The sequence below is a fragment of the Calidris pugnax genome, unplaced genomic scaffold, assembly GCF_001431845.1.
Source record: "Calidris pugnax isolate Ruff unplaced genomic scaffold, ASM143184v1 scaffold162, whole genome shotgun sequence".
NCBI lineage: Eukaryota > Metazoa > Chordata > Aves > Charadriiformes > Scolopacidae > Calidris > Calidris pugnax.
In genome coordinates, this window is record NW_015090900.1 from 531,419 (window position 1) to 552,817 (window position 21,399).

Here is a 21,399-nt window from a genome sequence, read left to right on the forward strand (position 1 = left end):
GCCGGACCGACGGCCCTGGTGTCCCCCAGTGTCCCCCCCCTAGCCCCCCGCATCCCAAAGGCACCCCCCGGGTCCCCCCCCCCGCCCCCCCCCCCCCCCCCCCCCCCAATTTCTCTAATCCCTTTTTATACTGTTGGAAAGGACACCCGATTTCCCCACCTCGGTGTCCTCAGAGCCCCCCCAAAGTGCCCCGTGTCCGTCACCGATGTATTCCCAGGTGCTCAAGGTACCACGTCCTGCTCCCTCCCCAAAAGCCGCTCTCCCCGGCACCCCCTGCACCCCGGGATGTTCTTGCCTTTGGGGTGAGGGGGTGCAGGCTCAGCCCCACAACCCGTCACAGAATCACAGAATCACAGAACCTTCTAGGTTGGAAGGGACCTTAAAGATCATCTTGTCCAACTGTCAACCTCACTGACAAAAATAGACACCCACACAACAAACAAGGAGCATCATCACTAAACCAGACCTCCCAGCACCACATCAACCCATCTTTTGAACACCTCCAGGGATGGGGCCTCCACCACCTCCCTGGGCAGCCCATTCCAATGGCTGAGAACCCTTTCAGTGAAAAAATTTTTCCTAATATCCAGCCTGAACCTCCCCTGGTGCAACTTGAGGCCATTTCCTCTCGTCCTGTCGCCTGGGACTTGAAAGAAGAGACCGACCCCCACCTCTCTACACCCTCCTTTCAGGGAGTTGTAGTCGTGTGGCTCTGCGCTTCGCTGCGTAGGTGCAAAGCTGGTCCCCGACCCCCAGTGATATAAAACGAGACCCAAAACACGGGGCAGTGACAAACCAGGCTCTTCCCCCCAGCCCCAAACTGGCTGGTGACCCCCAGAAGAGCAGAGCCCAGCAAAGCCACCCAGAGGCCGTCCCTCCAAAGGGGTCTTCAAGCCATCCCAGAGCTATGGGGACCATCGGAATTCTCTCATTTAAGTTATCCCCTCCAGCACAGCAGGATCCAGCATCTCAAAACAGGGGACAAACCTCACACTGCTCTCATCCTCCCCAACCCAGGAGCCATCCACACGTGGGGATTGTTCCTCCACCACCCTCCCTGCAACCCGGGGGGGAGGTTAAGAGAGTCCGAGACCCAGGATTTGCACGGGCCTCTTTTCAAACACTTAAAAGCTACCGTTCCTGGCGCGGGGGGAGGTCAGCGGCTCCTTAAATCACCGCTGGTTGGGATGACTTCCCTTGCAGCCCCCCCTCCTCTGCAGTTTGTAATTCATTCGAGCTGCTATTTAGCAGCGGAGCCGCTCGGGTTTGGAGGGCGAGGGAAGCGAGCGCGGAGGCTTCGTAGGAAGCTTTCTATTAAAAATTCATCGCGGAGCTGTGCCTCAGACCTCTCAGGAGCACGGCGCTCAGTAGGGCCAGGCGGGTGTCTGGATCTGGTTTTGTAGCTCAGGGAAGGGGATCTGAGAGCAGCACGCAGGGAGGGAGCGTGCTATTCATTCATAAATCAACCAGCAGATGCTGGGGCCGATGGGGTGCACCACGGTGACAATTTTTAACCCCTGAGCATCGCCGCTATAAACGGGCCCCCCCCGGGGCAATTAAGGGCTGCAGGCGGAGGTTCCTGCGGGAGGAAGCCGTGGGGCTCAAGGGGAAGAAATAAGGGGAAACTGGGAGATGGAGGAGGAGGAGGAGGGGGGGATGATGGGGGGGAGAAAAGGCAGCGGCTGCCCCAGCCATAAATCAGGGGGAAGGCTGCGCTCGGGCGAGGGACCAGCTGCGAACCGGCCTGTTGACGACTCCAGCAGCGCTGCACCGGGCTCTGCTCAGCCCCGGGGGCTGGGTGAGACCCAAAAAAGGGGGAAACCCTGCTCAGCACCCGCTGCCAGGGCCAGGGCTGCAGCTTGACATCAAACCCCGAGGCCGTTAACCCCACGGCTGCCCAAATCCACCTTGCTGTGTCTGCGGACGCAGCCCCCCGGCGCTTGGCGTCCAGGATCCTTGCTCGGGGCAGCAAGAGGAGGAGGAGGAGGAAGACTTCAGCAAGAGTTTTAGAGCCTGGCATGAAATGCTGTCACCAGGGAAAATCACTACGAGATTCCCACCTGGTTACCTGGGGCCAGGTTTCGTTCATCATCATTTGAATGACTAGAGAAGGCCACAGCTGGAGAAGTGGTCATTGACCCTCCTTACAGCTTTGGGGCTTGCCTGTCCTCCCAGTTCTCCCCATTTTACACCAGTGCACTTTATTACCAGTCCTCCTTTCAATCAGCATAGAATGGTCAGAGTTGGAAGGGACCTTAGAGATCATCAGGTTGGACACCTCCCACCAGACCAGGTTGCTCAAAGCCCCCTCCAACCTGGCCTTGAACCCCTCCAGGGATGGGGCAGCCACAACTTCTCTGGGCAACCTGTTCCAGTGTCTCACCACCCTCACAGGAAAGAATTTCTTTCTGGAGATGCTTTCCAGGGAGATGCTCCACACGTGTGTCCACCCACGCACGCATCCTCGGCCACTCGGTGACCGGAGCGGTGGCCCTTGAGCATGCACAGGGGGTGGATGGGGAGAGATGCTGCTGCTGCTGCTGCTGCTGCTGCTGCTGTCGGGGGATTTCTCATCTCTAAAAAGCGTGTGAGAGGAGCCAGGACCCACCTCTCCCCCGGCACCAAGCCCTTGGCAGCATCCTCTGCTCCGGGCGTAGCGCAAAATGCTCTGGCGTGTGCAGCGCCCGACGGGAGGAGATGGGGTTTTGAAAAGCTGCGAAGTGACTTAGGAGCACGAGTGCCATTGACGTGAATCCTGCGGTTCTGAAGTCACGAAAGTGCCATTCTTCATTGTTCGGGGCCGCGATTCTCCTCTCCCCACAACAGCCCGACAATGAGGAGCATGTTCAGGGCTCACATCCTCTGTGCTATTGATAGCACCGCCGAGCTTTTTTGGAGCGTGGGTCCCATCTGCCACTTCCACTCCTTTTTAAAAGATCCTAATGACTGTCAGATCCTTTTAGTTCTTAATTAATTTCAGAGTTCAACTGCAAATAGGAAACAAGGCAGCTTTTGCCCTTACGCATATGAATATTACTGTTCCATTTAATGTGGTTACTGGTGGAATGCTGTTATTCATTCCTGCCTGCAATAAAAGCCACATGTTTTTAAAACTTTGCACTTGAAAAAACTTTTAGGAAAGAAATCAAGTATGTTTTGTATGCATGGCATGAGATAAAAACTAGTCATAAATATTCAAAGAACAGTTAGAGCTTTATGCTTGATTTAAACAAGTGAACAGAGGAGTACGACGGTTGGAGTAAGTGGAGAATGAAAGCCCAATGCTCCTTTAAGAATGTGCTTATGCAGAGAAAAAGAACTATTCATGCAAAGGTTACGGAGCACCTAAGGACATCCCATCTCCTCCAAAAATGCCCAAAGGTGGATAGCACAACTGGGAACACTGGGCTTTGTTCAGAGCTATTGGATTTCATGGGAGTTTCTCCCTCTTTTGGGGTTTCGGAGGGGTTTTAGGGGGGTGCGATGCCTCGTGCCAGACCCTCTGGGGAACGAGGACTCTTCTCTCATGGAGGCATCTCCAACGTGTCCTTTCCCCACGCTGGAAGGCAGATGGTTGAAGTTGTGCTGAGCTTTTTATGGGGTACCTGAGACCCCTGGACGGACCTTCCCTGGAGCTCCTGGAGCCCAGCAGAGCCAAAATTCCAAGGGAAGGGACTGAGCATCGGAGCCTCAGGCAGTCCCCATCCCATGGCCGTGCCGCCGGAGCCCGGGGCGGTGCCCAGCCCTTCAAAACCCAAAACGCGACAGGGGGAGAAATAAAAAAAAATTCCAAAGGAAAGAAAAAGGGGAAACGTCTGGATGGTGAAAAGAGGAACCGAAAGGCACATGATGACGAGAAAAGTACACGGGGTGGGCGCAGAAAAACACGATATGATTTCTAACGTCGAGGAGAGGCGGTCAGAGGAGCTGCTCTCACGGAAGAGCTCCCAGGCAGAGCTCCAGGGTGCAGGGAAATCCTCCTGCACGTGCCGAGTGAAGTGCTCTTGCAACATGAAAAGGCTGCAGAAAGCAGTTTTTTGCCTTGGAAAACACCCATGCATTGACAGAATTGCCCCATCGCTGCTCCCCATCCCTGGTGTGTGGGGGGGAAATCCACCTCCTGTCCCTTTAATGCGTTTCCTAAAGAGCATTTTTCACTGCTGTTCCCTACAGCCTGGCCCAAAATGCTGGGGGGATGTGGGGTGTCAAAGGGGTGCTCAGGGCTCCTGTGCTGTGCCGAGGTTTGCCGGGCAGCGGGGAGCCGGCGGGGACCCCTGGGGAAGGGTCTGGCACCCACACACCCCACCAGCAGCTGGGGTTCGTGTTGGGTCGAGCCCTGGCAGGGTGAAATGGGGCTGCACCGGGCTCCGGCCACCGAGAGATGCCTTTTTTGGGGAAGTCAAACGTGAAGAGAGAGGGAAAGTGAGCCCTGGGAACCGCTCACGTTCCCCACCCTCACCCACCGCCCTGCGAAGGGCTCCTGGTTGGTACCAAACCCCAACCAAAGCTTTGGCTCCTTCAGGGTTGCGATGTCTGCAAACACCCCTTAGATTTGGAGGCAGAAATGGGTGTTTTTTCCCCCCCCTGACACACGCAGGGGGGGCTGGCAGCCGCCTGCGTCAGACAGGGAACTCCAATTTCCCTTTTGGTTGGGGTCCGATAGAGCATCTCGGGGTCACGTCTCGGCAAAAGCAGCTCGAGAGGCGAGCACAAACACACCCTGTTTGTGTGACTTCCCTGTGGGAAATCAGCAGCACAAAGGGAACCCAGCCCGGTCACCCCAAGGACACCCTGTTGATTCCAGAGCCCTGGGTACCCCTTGAACCAGGCAGATGTGGTTTCCACCATGGCCTCGTGCATCATAGAATCATAGAATGGTTAGGATTGGAAGGGACCTCAAAGATCATCGAGTTCCAACCCCCCTGCCATGGGCAGGGACACCTCCCACCAGACCAGGTTGCTCAAGGCCCCATCCAGCCTGGCCTTGAACCCCTCCAGGGATGGGGCAGCCACAACTTCCCTGGGCAACCTGTTCCAGTGTCTCACCACCCTCATAGTAAAAAGTTTCTTCCTGATATCTAATCTGAATCTTTTTTCTTCCAATTTAAAACCATTTCCCCTTGTCCTATCATTACCCTTCCTGGCAAAGAGTCCCTCCCCAGCTCTTCTATAGGCACCCTGCAGATATTGAAAGGCCGCTCTAAGGTCTCCCCGGAGCCTCCTCTTCTCCAGGCTGAACAATCCCAGCTCTTTCAGCCTGTCTTCATAGGAGAGGTGCTCCATCCCTCTGATTATCTTCATGGCCCTCCGCTGGACCTGTTCCAGCTGGTCCATGTCCTTCCTGTGTTGAGGACTCCAAAGCTGGACACAGCATTCCAGGTGGGGTCTCACAAGTGCAGAGTAGAGGGGCAAAAAAAGATGCATCGTTTGCATCTTGCTCCCAAAGAGGATGGTGGGGTGGTGCCACCTCTCTCTGGCTGACCACAGGGCAGCAGAGATGCCCCACGGCAGCTTTGCTAAATTTCCAGTGCCCTCCCTGGAACATCCTGGTGCTAAAGGTGGAGAGTTTCCCCCCCAAAACCTCAGCCTCACTGGTGTCACAGCGGCCGGTGGTGACACCGTCACAGGCGTCTCCTCCCTTCCTGCCTCAGCCCCAAAGATTTCTCCCTCTCCCCCCCCTCCCCATCCTTGAGGTGTTACCCCATTTCTCTTGCCCTGGCAGAGGCAGAGCCGGTGGGTTGGGAGGGAGGCAGATCACAGGAGGTGCTTTATAACCCCGTGGTTTCTAACTGTGCCTGATCCAGCAGCTTTCATCCACGCGAGGGTTTTCCCCACCTGTCTGCAGGCTGAGGAGCTTTGCAGAGCGGTGCCAGCGCAGGGAGGGCTGATGGTGGTTCTCCAGCAAGAGAAGTGTTTGGAAAAGCCCTCAAAAGTGACATTTACATGGAGAGGTCAGGGATGGGAAGAAGGGGACGGGCTGGAGCAATGGACCCCAGAGAAGATGCGAGGTTTGTACCAAGCAGCATCATGTACAGCTGGAGAAATGTCAACAGAAGGCTGGTGGAGCGTTTCTCCAGCCCATTGAGATGCTGCTTGGCCTGGAGTGGGAGCAAACGGCCAGCAGTGTCCAGTTTGCCCCCAGGTGGGTGCCTGTTCAGCCCCACGGGCACATCCTGCATCTCCACGTGCATCACCCCAGGTCCATGACACTCAGGCTGCTCCTCAAGCAGCTCGGCCATGAAGTCACCAGCAGACACAGCTCTATCTCTGCCTTAGAGCTCAAGGGAGAAGGCACAGATGAGGTTCGGGTGGGCTGGCAGCCCTTTTGCAATGCCACTGCCTGGATCTCCCCCTAAACTCTTCTGTCAATGCAACACATTGGCCCTTTTCCACAAGAAATGAGGTTCCTGGGCAAGGACCAGCTCTTCCCGTGCGAGGTGTTTCTCATCCCTATGTCATCTACCCCCGATTTCTGCCATCTCCCCCAGACTTTGTAGCCAGCCGCAGGAGAAACCGTGAAGATCCTCCAGCAGCGACACGGAGCAACCTCAAACCCTGGTCCTGCCACCAACGACTCGCCTCCAGCAACGTGATTCTGAGAAAACCAGCCTCTGGTTCCCATCGCAAATTCTCCTGCAGGCCCACACCATTTTTTCCAGGTTCGTTTGCTTTTTGCAATTATTCACTACTTTCACTTCTATGAATACCTCCGGAGGATGCTGTTTTGCAGCAGGGCTGCGGTTGGGCCGCTTCGACTGGAGGGGCTGGGGGTCTGCTCCTTCCTGGGATTATTTTTCACTGAATTTCAGTGAATTTTTAGAGTTGGAAGGGACCATAGAGATCATCTAGTCCAACTCCCCTGCTAAAGCAGGACCACCCAGAGCTTGTCAGAGCATGTTACTCAGGAGCATCCAGGTGGGTCTTGAAAATCTCCAAAGAAGGGGACTCCACACCCTCCCTGGGCAGCCTGTTCCAGGGCTCCGTCACCCTCACCATGAAAAAGTTCTTCCTCATATTCAAGTGGAACCCTTTATGTTCCAACTTGTGCCCATTGCCCCTTGTCCTCTCACTGGCAACTACTGAAAAGAGTCTGGTTCCCTCCTCCCTCAGCCTGCCCTTGAGATACTTGCTGGTGCAAACGTTTGCTTTCATATCTCTCCTTCCGCAAGGACTCTCGTCAATGTTGAGTTTGCTCCACATCCCCCACCAATAAGTCTGGTGGTTGAAGAGCAGCTCCAGATACAAGGCCCCGAGGGAGGTTCAGCCTGAGAATTCACCCAGCGTTTTACGCATCCCTTCAGGCACAGAACAAACCCCTGACTTGGAGGAATTAGTCACAGGCTCAAAACGACGCAGAAGGTACTTTTCTGGTTTCTGGCTACAAACTCAGACAAATCAAACGCGACGTTATTTAGGAACTGCTGGTAAGGCACTGTTTGCTCCTCATCCATCTCCAGCAGCTTGGAAAGGGAACCGTGCCTGCTCGCCTCCATCAAACCCCTCCTTCCCCCTCCGGGCCCTACTCTCATCAGCATGAGTTCATTTTATATTTTTGCAGAAGTTTCGCCCTAAAAGTTCGTAGGCAAGCAGGGGGGGTGCCTGTCTGCCCGGGTCAGCTGGCTGACACCACCAGCAGGCTCCTCGCCCCAGCCCAGACGGTGGCCCGGGAAGTCGGAGCGGTTCAGCAGCAGGTTGGGGCTGGAGAGGAGAGAAATGGAGAACTTGCCCAGACGAAACGGTAGCGGCTTTGGGTCTCACACGAGCAGCCGGCTCTGCGGGGAGAGAGAGGATCTTATCTGCCAAAAAACAACCTCAGCCCTGTCCTGGGGTCTGAGCCGCTCTGCACCTCCCTGGCCCTGCAAAACTGGTGGTTTTGGAGAACGTTTGGATGTTTTCTCCTCCAGTTCTCACTGGGCAGGAAGCATGGGCTCCAAGGGAAGGCATTGGCGAGGGAAGAAGGTGTCTGGGTTCAGTCCTCAGCTCTGTCACCACCTTCCCTGAGGATCCCAAGCACACGGGGGGGCTCCCAAGGAATGTCCCCCCATCTCCCACCCCTCGACCATGGCAAACCCCCCGCACCAGACCTTGCCACGCAACATGGTCCCAGCATCCTGCATCCCACCTCTGTCACCGAAAACCCAAGGGCTGCTACGCTTGGTGGGAAAGCAGAGCTAACAGGGAGCAGAAAAATGATATTTTGGGGAAAAAACCCAAGTGGAGTGAAATTCTGTGCTCAACTCCAGGCGCAAAAGTGTGTGTGTGTCACCAAAACGGAGTAAATTTGGGTCTGAAGGGCTTTGCTGCTCCGAGGTGCTAATTACTGACAGTGGTAGGGGAGGTTTAAAGCACACCCATGGGATCCAGCCCCCAAGGGGACAGGGATGGGACACTGGTGGGTGTCCCACCACCCCGCTCAGGGATAAGGAGTCAGGGCTGGGGCTGCTCCTCCCAGCCTGGCAGTTTTCCTGAATTCTATGGAAAAAAAAAAAAAAAAGCACAAAAAAGCAGTGGGCTCACTCATTCGGCGAGATTTTCCAAACCGACCCAGGGCTAATAAAAAAAGGTGTTTAATTACAGGGTTCAAGGTAATTGGGCACAAAAGCGGCCAGTAAAAAAATGCAGCGCGGCGCAAAGGAGCTGCAGAAACAAGGGCTTGATTTTGGAACAGCACATCTGCCTTCTTCTTTACGTTCTCGGGCTGGCACTTTCTCTCTCCTAATGAGGGAAAAACGGCGCAGCCTTTCGCAAATCCCCGCTAAGTAGTTTATTCCTGACTCCAAGTCACTGGAATCGCGGCACCGTGCTCTGTCCTTAAATTATCTCCGTGCATATGCTTCCAGTTTAAAGGGAAACGGCGCAGCCCCTGTCTGGCATTTAATGTCTGCCAGGCTGGGAAGAAACAGCCTCCCCGAATTTTCCCTGCGCCCCGGCTCCGGCATCTTCTTGCCACTCACCCTCACCATCGCGGGATGCAGGGGAGCAATATTCCTTTAAATATTTTGTCAGCAATGGGGCCGGGAATGGAAGTAGGCATTTTTAGCAGCAGTTTTTAGTATTTGTAATTGAGTGTAGCTTCCTCCCCCGGCGTTTTGGCTTCTCGTTGGGAGAGGAATCGAGCTACAGCTGGGGATATTCCTGTAACAGCCCCGCCAGCGGCCGGTGGGGAGGCGTGCGGGGGCTGCGCTGCGGGTGAGGGAACGTGCCCCCCCCGGGAATAACCCACGTGCTCGCCCCAGAGATCAGAAAGCAACCGCTCCAGTCGCTTGCTGAGGTTTTCCTCCAAAAAAAAAAAACAAAAAAACCAACCCCAAAAAAACCCTCCTCCCCTTCGGCGCAAAGTCAATAAGGCATGAACCTCCAGCTGCAAGAGCTAACCAGCACCGTGGAGCTCGTGCTGCCAGCTCCGTCCTGGGATGCTGGTGCCACATCCAGAGCAAGGCAGAAAACCCCTAATGACGCCCCAACGGAGGTCCATTAACATAACGAGCATCTTTTAATGACCAGCTCACCTGGACCCGCAATCACGGGCGCGCTCTCCATCGGCACGCGGAGAGTTTGCGACACCCTTTGTCTGTCTGTCTGTCTGTCTGTCTGTCCCCGTTAAAAAATGAGCCCTGGCTGGGGGCCCAGGAGGCACAGAGGGTGTGAGGAGCCAGGGTAGACTTTGGTCCAGGGTTGTGCCGCTAACATCATTCCTACCATTTTGTTTTGATTTTTTTTTAGAAGCTATTTTAACAAAAACCATGCTGCCTTGTGAAATCACATCCCAATATAGCTGCCATAAACACACACACACACACTCACGGAGCGAGTGAAAAAAGCCCAAAGCAGCCCCAAATCCCATCATTACCAGGAGAAAAGACCCTTGGAAGGTCCCTCCTCCCAACTGGGCTCCCTGTGGCTTCCCTGTGCCCACAGGTTACGAGATGAAACCCCACCATGATGCCAAAAGCACCAGTGAAACCTCAGTGAGGGTGGTGGGTGCCCCAGAGCCCGGGCAGGGTGGGCTGTGAGGGATGTGTGGCTGGTGCTGGTGGTGATTTGGGACATATCCCTCACCAACCACTGCCCTGAATCACAGTCACAAAGCTGGTGTCACCTCAAGGACACAAATCCCTGGTGGGACACTCCTCACCAGGGTGATGGGACCATCCAGGGTGGCAGGAGGTCCCTTCCCAGCCATCACAGGGAGAGTTTCATCTCCCCAAGGGGAAATACAAACCCAGGAGCCTCTCACCCCCCATCCAGGATCCAGCCATCCCAGAGGCAAAGGTCAAGACTCTACAGGACCTTTCTACACAGCAGAGATTATTGAAAAAAAGCCCATTTTTCTGTGTCTCCCTTCCTAACTGAGGCCTTTTTTTTTTTTTTTTTTTAAATCTCTCCCTTCTCCTCCTATTTTGGTTGTTTTTATATTTTATTTTACAATAGCTTGAGTAATACGTTCCTCATGTTCCAAACGCACTCACCGCTTCCAGTGGGAATGGAAAATCATTGTTTCTTTTTATTTTCCCTTTTCTTTTTCTTTTTTAATATGTTTATGTTATGGAAAATACCCCCAGATTGCAGACGCGTCGGCTGTCCCACTTTCTTGAGAAAAAAAAAAATTAAAAAAAAAAAATTAAAAAATAAAAATTAAAGCATTTTTAGAAAGGCAAGAGCCGAGGAGGAGGAGGGGGCTAAAGTTGTGGTTGAAGGCTCTGCCTGGCACCCCGCAGACCGCTGTCGTGGCCAGTTTGGGTGTTGCCTTGGGCTGTCAGTGCATCGTGGTGTCATGATGGTCCATGTACAGTGCCCAGCATGCTGGGGCCACATCCTGCCTTCTCAGAATGGCCACGGTGGGATGCTGGTGCCCTGCCTGGGAGGTGGGTGCTCAGTCTCCCCCTTTCCCACACACCCTTCGCCCATGAGGGGTGCTCAGGATGGAGACTCTCCCCCGGGGATGCTCCTGTGAAGGGCTTTGCTGTCCCCACCATCTGGGAAACCACATCCACCACCAGCACAGCAGTTGCCCTGACAGGGCCAGGGTGGGAAAAGGAAGAGGCAGGAATGGGTGGAAATGGAAAGAAATATTTCCAGACAAAGCAGGGAGCAGCAGCAGGTCTGGAGAGGGGAGGAGGGTTTGTCTTTGCAACCAAAAAGGGGGAAGCATCCATGGTTTTAGATGGAGACGATGTCAGGGATGCTCTCCATCCTCCAGCAAATGTTGAATAGCCATAAAATAAGTGGGGGGGACCGAAGCTGGTGCACCCCTAAAAACACAGGGCTCATCTCATGCCTTCCTGCTCCTTCCACATGGCAAGTCCCCGGCCACCAAGAGGTTCAGCCGTGGTCACGGAGCGGTGTTGGCAGGAGCCAGCCAGCAGGTGTGGGGTCTCACCTTGCCCACACTCACCACAGGCTCCACAGGGAGCCCACAGCCCCTCATTTTAGTTATACCGGTGACAGAGAAAGGTTAAAGTTTCTCCAAGAAGAAGTGATGTTAAAGGCTGTCAGGACCTCTGGGATGCAACGGTTGGGAGCGTGGATTCAGCCCCAGCTCCTTCCCCGGCACGTCAGGGGTGAAGGACCGGAGCCAAGGAAAACAAACGCAAGATGGGAAGCCCTGGGATCCACACCTGATGGAAATCACCCCCACAGTGACAGTTTCTTCCCACCCTGGACATACCCAGGAGAAACCTGGGATGCAAAGGAGCCCTGCAGCAGGAGGGAGAGGAGATGTGCATCCTCTGGGTTGAGTCCCAAGTTCCTGGTACCGCTGGAGACCTCCTGGCAGGTTCTGCCATGTTCTCCTCTCCGTTGCTCAGCCTCATTGGGGGAGTATTTACGGCGTGGCCCGTGGCTCGGGCTCGTCGCTTCGGATGGGAAGTCACATTCTTGCTCCTAATGCCGACCATGTGTGGATCCGAGCCGGCAAACATACGGCTCATTCTTTGTTTCCCAAACCCTACGCAGGCCAAAACAGTGGACCGCAAACGCTGACGACATATCGGAGGAGATCAAGTCGAAGAAATCATCATGAATTAAAGTGCTCAGCAAAGGGGAACGCCACTGTCTCTCTACTCCTATTCGATCATAACAAGGTGATGAGAGACAATGGATTTATACTCCTTCCCACACACACACACAAATATATTTAAAAAAAAAAAAAAAAAGAAAAAGGAAAAGAAAAAAATGACATGCCACCAGTCAGCAGGGTGCCCTTGGAAAAGGCAAAGCCACTGACAGTCAATCAGGAGCCAACGAGCTCCGAATGCACAAGCTTTCCCTGGGAGGGGAGGATGAATGGAGGCAAAACAGCTTTCGTGGCCACGTGGTGCTGGGCATCGGGGCCCTGGCACGAGGGCTGGGGTGGCACTGGGGATCCCCATACCTCTGGAGAACTGGGGGGGCAGAAGGAGGGTTTGCAGAGGGGTTGGGGCTGCAGGGGCTCGGGCTGAGCCATGACTGTAGGAGAGCTCTTGGGTGTGCAACGCTCATGGACATGCAACCATCTGTGGGTATTACAATGCCCATGGACATACAAATGTTCATGGAGATTGCAATACTCATGGGAATACTTTCTGGGGGTGTCCCTCCCTCCTCTGCCTTGCTCCTCCCCCCCTGCAAACACAGATAACCTGTCCAGCTGCAGGCAGGGATGCTCCGTGTGCTCTTGCCTCCCATCCCAGTGCCCGAGCACCGCAGATCCCAGTGCGATGCACTGTTGTCGTGCTGGAGGTTGCCCATATGTAAAAAAAAAATTAAAAAAAATCCCCATGGGTGCTCTAGGATGAGACAAAACTCTTGCCTTTAGGGAAACACGATGGCAGAGCTCGGTGACACCATCACACATGCGCGGTGAGACCCGGTGCCTGCTCACCCAGCCTCCTCCAGAGGCATTGCCCAGAGCACGGCGTGGCAGGAGGAGGAGAAAACGACTCCAAATACTGCCAGGGTTAGAGTTTTCTGTGGTTAGGAAGAAACACAGAAATCCATTAAAAGGAAGTTTGCCGAGCGGGAATCCTGCAGTGGCCAGTTACGGGAAGGGTGGAAAAAGAAACCTCTGCTTGGGGCGAGCTGGGGCCACCACCTCCACCCTGGCAGGCAAGGAAAGCCCCTGGTGACATGGAAGAGCAGCAGGAAAAGAGACCATGCTGGGGCATGGCTGGAGAACCAGGGTACATCTGGAGCACCAGGGTATGGCTGGAGCATCGGGGCAGCTTTCCCACACCCCAGGATCCACCAGCCCCAGCAGGACCCCAAGCCCCCAGTGCAGCAGTTGTGAAACTCTGACTAATCCAGGCTGGTGGCAAACTGGGGAAAGGCACGGACTCAGTGACCTTCCAGAGAAAAAATAACACCCTCTCACTGCACCAGGCAGTTATTATCACCCACTTTCAGAAGCCAGAGGTGATCAGCACTGGCTCCACCACCACAGGGTTTCCTCCTGCTCCTCCTCCAACATCTACTGGGGCAGGTCTGGGACCAGGACAAGCCAGTTTGTCCATCTGAGCACTGTGTTCCAGGGATGGAGTGGGTTCCCCATGGGATCACAGCTCATTTCTTCCCCTACGGGACAGGTGATGTTCTTGGGGGTCATTTCAGACCCCCCTGACAAGGCTGCCCTGCACAGGACCACAGCTCCACTGCCTTCCCTGAGGGCAGAGCAGCTCCATGGGGATGCTCCAAATCCCCATGCTCCCTGCTTTAGGCAGAACCCTGCCTGTTCATTAGGCTAACGAGGCTGTGAAGGGCCAGCAGGGACCCTCAGGGACTTGTGCCCACATAGATATCTTGCTCCCTTAAGCCAAGCAGAGAAGAAGGTGCAGAGACAGGAGGAAAATTGCTACGATCAACCAAAGGCAAGGACCCGGAGACCCCAGGAGAAGGAGCAAAGCAGGGACTAAACCCCAGGATCAGTCCCAGCTCCTTTGGGACAGCAACGAACACTGAATCAGGGCCCAACAGGGCTGAGAGTGCACCTACAGGCCTGCATTTGCAAAATAAACAGTAAAATTCCCTCCCTGGATGCCAGGACCGAGGTTTGATGCCCTTTGCCTCCCATTCAAGGGCATGAAGCCACCTGGGGAAGGCGGTGAGGTGAGGGCAGGTGCCCACGAGGACACCAACGCGATGGAGAAAGAAGCAAAAAAAAGAAATCATATAACACCGTTTCATTTCCACTGGGGAGCAGGGATGGATGGTGACGGCTTGTGAGCTGTTCCTGTATGCTTTTAGAGTCACAAAAACCAAGGGAAAAAGGTCAAACATTAGCAACCTGTGCATGGGAGAAGTGAAGAAGCCCAGCATGGACACCCTGAGCAGAGGACCCAGCCTGTGGCCTTTGTAGGGCTCATCCTGGGGCAAAACAACTCTCAACCCTCAGCCGGAAGGTCTGGCAACATCTGAGCCACCATCACCTTGCTCCTCCCTCGGTGGCATCTCACCCCATGGTTGTCCCCTCAGATTTCCACTGAAGACACAGTGGTGGCTGCTGAGAAACCAGCCCCTGTGGCTGAGGCCTCCCAGTCCCGATAGCCATCGGTAGCGAAGAACTGACTCACGGATGTGACATTTGTGGTTTGATGACTTAGATGCGACCAGTTGCCATCAGGATGGTGGCTCTGAAGGTGCCAGGGGGGGCACAGCCAGAGCCAGGAGCTGAGCCATTGGGTGCTTAGATGGAGCAGAAAAAGATGAAGGTTTTTGGTTTTTTTTCTTGCAAAAAAGAATAGAAAAGGATAGAAAAGTGTTTGGTAGCCCCATGGAGGAGCACGGCCGCAGCTCGGTCAGGTCCCACGTGCTGCACCGAGACCCCAAACCAGCACCCACCACCAGGCTCAGCTCTTGGGACTAGTAGGGAAGAGTCCACCCAGTTCAGCCCAGTTTATCTTATGCCTTCTGGCTGGTCTCTAAGAGAAGCGAGGAGATGCAAAGGCAGACACCAGGTCAAGCTGGCGCTGGCCACAAAAAATGGGTTTACATCCCCAAAACCATTGACTGGAGGCAAATTTATTTCAGTCCCCGCCAGATATTTCACTTGGTTGTGAACGCAGGGCGTGCGAGCAGGGATTGGTGCTGCTCTCCCACGTGGGTCTCCCTCGCCCACCCCATTGGAAAGCTGAAAAATCCCTTTTCTATATTAAAAAAAAAAAAAAGGCATTTCTAGACTAACTAGTGAATACCTTCGGGATTTTTCGTTTCATTCCTTAAATATTTGCGCAAACAAACACCCATTTTCATGGATGTGCCCAGAAAAGCAAACAAAAACTATGAATGCGGTCGAATCCCCCAAAGCCATGAGGAATTTAAATGAACGTTCATGAATGTTTTGCAGTACTCACCCAAATCTAGCCAGGCAGGAGAAGACACAGTGAGCTCCTTAAAGAAAACAAGGATTTCTTGTCCTAATACTAACCAAATGTTTCACCATTTGGCCATATTCCATCCTTGGTGCAATCATTTAATTCTCCCCCATTTAATAAAAAATTATGTCTGAAACAAAGATGTTTATTGCTTTTATGAGTTCCTATTTGTATGGAAATTGCATACAAGACGTGATATTTCTGTTTCTCGCTCTCTTTTTATTTTTAAATGAGCAAGCCCAGTTAAACCCCGGCATTTCTTCATCTGGCTTGCGGAGGGAGAAGTATAGATTAAAAAGAACCATGCAAATGTTTTTTATAAACTTCTCTTATTTCCTTGCCATGGGACTGCCTTTAATTAGCTGCACGGAGTACAAAGAGCACATTTATAATGCCACCATCTCCGAGCAGAGGGCATTAAGATGAAGGTGGCCATTTTGCCTCTTTGCCCTGTTTTCCAGCATGGTGTATCCATGATGGGGCCGGGGAAGCTGGTCCGGATTTACCCCCCAATCCCTATCTGCATCCCCATCCCCAGCTCTTTCTGCCGCCTCTCCAACACCCTCTGCTCAGAAGACAACTCAAAGCCAAGGAGGTGTGGTGACGCAGGTTGACACCACCCATCCGCCTCAAGCGGACACGTAACCTTTTGTGGTCTCAAAAATAGGCCAAAATCTGGCTTGCAGCGACGCGTTTCTAGATGACCTGCTGCCTTCTGCTCTCTGGGTAGGGATTTACAACTCCCCTCCCCTGATCTGCTGGGGTTGGGCGCGATGTGCCAAGCCACCACTCTGGACCTGAGTCCTTAAAGCCATGACCAGCTCAAGCTTTTGCTCCAGACCCACAGGGACAAAGTAGGGAAGGGAAAAGTCATGGGTGCACCGAGCTCTGCCCCATGCGTTAGCAAGGCCTCAGTTTCTCCCCAAAAAGATCTCTGCAGACGCCAAAGTCCCAGCAGCTCCAGCCCAGTTCACCCCGAGCTCCCACAGCGAGACGGCAGTTGTGAGACGAAGGCGGGTTCCATTTTGGGGACGTGAGATACTGCTGAGAGCTGGGATGAAGAGGAGGAGAAGTCTGGGGAGAAGCCACCCCTTCTCATGGGCAGTTTGCCCATCTCAAGGTGACCAGGAGGGACGAGATTGTCGTGTCCCGGGGTGCACAGAGAGGCCAAGAAGAACAGGGTGAACAAATGAATCACCCAACGGAGTTATATATTTAGCAAAACACTAGATAAAGAGTTGCCATGTGTTTTCACATTTAGAGTATTATATAAAAGTAAACATAAAATTGTAAGCTTGAGTGAAGCCCTTATCTCCCTCAGCTCTTCTCCCCTTGCAAACTGGTTTTGCTTTAGAAGCAATTTCCATTTCTGTAGATTTTTGCTGCCCGCCGGGCTGCACCCAGCTAACGACTCGGACGAAGGCATCAAATGGATCCCAGCCCCGCTCGGCCCTTTCCCGGCGCTGAAACCCAAAATACAGGGCCAAAATAAATGGCAGCAAACGGCCCGCCCAACCCAAACCCGGAGCGTCGCAGCGCCGGCAGAAAACCCCGGCGAGCGGCGGCGAGGAGCGAGGTGCCAGCAAAGCCGCATCAGAACCCACTGCCGGTTTGCTTCCTTGCCAAAAAAAAAAAAAAAAATTAAAAAAAATAAAATAAATACAAAACCCAACGACGTTTCCTGCCACCCCAGGAACGAAAGAGCCGGGTCTGTACTCACCGCGCAGGAAAGCGGAGGAGTAGGTGGCGAAGGAGTCGAAGATGCTGTTGGAAGCCATCCCCCTCGTCCCGTATCCCGGTTCTCCCAGAGGAGGAAGAGGAAGGATGGGAGAGGCAACAGCGAGGGGGAGGAAGAGGAAAGCCCCGCCGGCAGCGCAGGTAGCCCCGGCTGGCTGGTGGTTCTGTGGTCGGCACGGCAGAGCCGCCGGCTCGGCATCCGCTGGGTGGGAGAGCGGCGTCACCTGATCCGTGGCGTCAACGGGCCGGCGATATCGCTGCGGCGTCGGGGTGCTGGGGTCAGGGTGGTTTGGGTCTTTTTTTTTTTTTCCCCCCCTCCTTCTATATTTTTCTTACTATCAGTACTATGGTTTGTAGTCGGCGGTTCATGGGAGGCTCGCTTGGACCCGCCGCTGAGTGACAGACGGGAGCAGAGGAGACATTTCTCTTTAATTAATTATATTGTTGCCTTAGAAGAAACGAAGAAGAGAGCCCGTAGATCCCTAATTGGGTGATTGAAGTAATAACCCATTTACATGCCGTGGTTTTCTCCTTTTAACTGCCTTTTCTCCCACATTCACCACTTGTCTGTATCCTAATTTTGAGCTGTACACGGCTTTCCGACTCCCAGCTGGGTATGGGGACTGCGTGCCGAGACTGCTTCCATATGTGTGGATGGGTGGTTCTTCTTCACAGGGATTTTTATGTGAATTAGTATTAAGCAAAAATATGAAGCACATGCGGCAGAATAAACAGCGCTGGCTGCGGAGGAAGAACCGGCGAAGGTGGAGAGGAGGAGGAGGAGGATGAAGAGGAGGAAGGCAGTGGGGATGGCCAACCTCCTGCTTCGCCCAAGTAACAGCAAAAAGAATTGTGTAGACTTTTTTAAAGGAATAAAGCAAATACAGACACAGGAAATTTCCAGGAGCACCCAAAGGCAGTGGGGATGGCCGACCTCCTGCTTCGCCCAAGTAACAGCAAAAAGAATTGTGTAGACTTTTTTAAAGGAATAAAGCAAATACAGACACAGGAAATTTCCAGGAGCACCCAAAGATCTGCCTGACCACAGAAACGCCAGCACCCAACGAGTGCTCACGTCTGGAACAAGAGCCACCATCAGGCTCTGCCTCGCCTGGGGCTGGTGGGTTTTCACACAGAAAATTGCCATTATCACCCTCGGAGACGAATTTTCCCTAAATGGGAAGAAATGTTGAATTGAAACATGAGATGATATTTGTCCTTTTCTTTTTTTTTTCCTCCTCGCAAGAAAAAGCAAAGGGAGCTCTCTGATGGAGTAAACCACGCTCAAACTAAGCCCGAGTGACCAAAACCTGCAGGCAAAAAGGACCCAAGGCAGAAGGCGTTGGCCATCAGGGCACAGGAGTGTGATTTCAAGGTATTTGGAGAGTTTGGTGTTCATCACTCCTTCCTGCTCCCCACTGCCATTCTCCCTTGAGTTTTTCCATCCCATGGATGTTGGCGGTTGGATGTACCAAGATGTTATCAGCTGAGATGCTACAGATTCCTGCAGCATCCTTAGAGGTTGGGGGGAAAAAATAGAGCTGCTCATATTTACCGCAGCTGAAAACTGCTTGTTTGCTGCTTATAAGCAAAACTGGGGGGGGAGTAGAGGGGGGAAGGTGGGGGAAGTGGTTTCAGAGCGGTGAAAGGGGCAGAGGTTGTACAAATGCTGGCACAAAAGGAAAGGGAAAAACAACCCAGCCTGGAAAACACCCACCGCTGCACAGAGCGGGGTCTGTGGCACTGAACAGCATCCCCTTGTCTCAGCTGCCAGACACCCACCCTGACCACAGCTCCAGCCCTGGGGTGTGAGGCTACAGGCAGTGAAGCCATTTCTACCAGAGCGGTGGCATCACTCCCCCCCAGGTCCCCAACAGCGGGGGGACACGGTCCCCTGGCCCCAACATGGTCCCACAGGGAACAGAATGGCTCAGCCCAGCAGCATCCCACTTGCCACCCCTGCCTGCTTCAGCCTTACAAGCCTCTTGGCTCATCTGTACATTCACTTAGGCAATATTCAGATTTTTTTGGGGGCTATTTTTGGGTTTTGCTACCCCTTCCCTGCAGAAGGGCAGTGGGAGTCTCAGCCCTCACCTGGATTGGGTTCCACCAGGGTCGATGCAGAGAAAAATCAGGAGGAAGAGGAGGGGAAGGTGTTTTTAAAGTAACTTCCCACCCCCCCATGTCGTTAGGTGCTGGATGGGAGCTCTGATTCAGCTGTGCTGATTTACACACTGACCAGACACCCTTCAGCAGCACTAATTGGGGAAGGTCTGGATGGAGCTTTTCTTCTCCATCACTTTTCCACCACCCCCTTTTTCCTAAATCAAGGCCGTACCACCCCAGGGACGTGGTCCTGAGCCCAGTCGGAACATCTGGTCCTGGTGACCATCCTCATGTCATCCACAGAATAAAGCTTTATCAAAAAAATTTCTCCTCCTGCCCCTTCAAATCGTATTTTTTTCCTCATTTAAATCAAAGTGCTCCCCATTGCTCCTGCAGTCAGGTGTGAGGGGCGTTACGGGGCCACAACCTGCTGGGTATTCCAAGTGTTACTCCTGTGGGAATGGCAGTGTGTCAGGGAGATTAACCTGGCAACACACTTAATTACACACATTTATTGGCATCAGGTGAGAGTCACACATCCCCAATGATTTAGTGTTCACTGGTCCTTGTGGAGATCCAAAATTCCACTCCAAAGCCCCAGTGGGGCTCCAGAGTAATTTAAGGACCAAACCCACGTTAAATTCTTGCTCTTTTACATCCGTTTACAAAAATGGATCCTTTTTCATTAACAGTATTACCACGGGAGCTGGGAAATGGAGCCAGGGAGAGGTGAAACACCTACCCCCCAGAAAGGACAATATAAACCGATGGAGGGAGCTTCTGGGAGTGAAGATGTGGTTCTGTTTGAACTTGCAGAATGTGGCTCAGGAATGGGCATGTTTTAAAAATCACCGATTAATAGCTCTCATGCAATTGATCCACCTCTGGGATGGTCCCCCCTGTCCAGAGCACGGCTCTCCCCTGCAGCCATGGTGTGGGGTCAGCTTTTGGGTGGGTTTGCTCCCTGCGTGTCCGGGCAGAGCTCCGTGATGGATGGAGGCAAGCGGGCACCTTGGTGGAGGATGAATATTCCCTGCTGATGATAATATTGATAGGAAATAAAAAATACCAGCGACCCCCAGCCCCATCCCTTCCCCACTTGCTCTCACCACCCTGAAGCTCTGGATTCACTTTGTGGCTGTTGTTGCGAGTGAAGGGCAAACCCAAAAAGCCACCGAGGCTTAATGCTCCCCCCCTTGTGCATACCCCCCCACCAAGAAGCCTCAAGCCTGCAGCTGCACGCTCCCAGCCAAGGTGCAGGTAGAGCATCCAGCGCCTGCACCCTCGCCGCAGCCACCCAGGCATTTCTGGTTTAGCAAAACCCATCGCTTTTAACCCCACCACCCGCCCCCCTCCTCGGCTTCTAAGAAAGCCGTGCCGGTCCCCGCGGTGAGCGGGTGTCTGTACGTGCAGCCGTGGGTTGGGGTGGCAGAGGGGGCTTCGCAGCTCAGCCCCTTTCTCCAGCCAAAACCACGGCCGGACGCGGCCTCACGCCTCACCCCGGGGCCACCGTCTCGCACCTCCAGACGGCCAAAATCAGCACCCAAAGGTGCAGATGGTGGGTCTGGTGCTGCCATATGCAGAGACACACACACACCCCTCAACGATGCAACCCCAGCACTGGCACCCTGACACCAGGGAAATGCAAGAAATGAGGGCTTTAAGCACCCACGGGGATGCTCCGTGCTCGGTGCTTCCCAAACAGCCTCTCCATGTGTAAAGGTGGGACAAGGATTTCACTTTCTAGGTGGAAAAACTGAGCCATGGGGTGATGGGGATTGAAATATAGAATCATAGAATGGTGTGGGTTGGAAGGGACCTTAAAGATCATCCAGTTCCGACCCTTTGCCCCGGGCAGGGACACCTCCCACCAGACCAGGTTGCTCCCAAAGCCCATCATTTTGGGGAGATGGTTGAAAGCAGGTAAGTCCTGCCCTTAACGCACAGCCCGGCGTGTCTGCCATGCACTGTGCCGTTTCAGAATGCAGCATTTTAGTCAACCCAACCACCAGCATCTCACCCAGCCACCCCAAAACCACTCATGACCCTTTCCCACACCCCAGGCTGACAGTGGTGCCCAGACCAGCCCAGTCAGGCCAGGACACGCTTGCCTGAGCCATGAGGCCACAACGGCACATCCCTGCTCCACCACCCAGCCCGAAGCCATGGGAAAGGAGGTATGTGATGGGCTCCATAAAAAATGTCATGA

General features: G+C 53.7%; 1 protein-coding gene across 1 annotated transcript in view; it reads right to left on the reverse strand.

The window, feature by feature from the left end:
• RUNX3 (runt-related transcription factor 3) overlaps positions 1-17,182 on the reverse strand; it is a 114,473-nt gene extending 97,291 nt beyond the window's left edge. The window contains exon 1 of the mRNA XM_014948667.1: positions 17,068-17,182. Coding sequence (XP_014804153.1) covers positions 17,068-17,125 — 58 coding nt within the window. The 5' untranslated portion in view covers positions 17,126-17,182. The remainder of the gene's footprint in view (positions 1-17,067) is intronic.
• Positions 17,183-21,399: the final 4,217 nt, after the last annotated feature.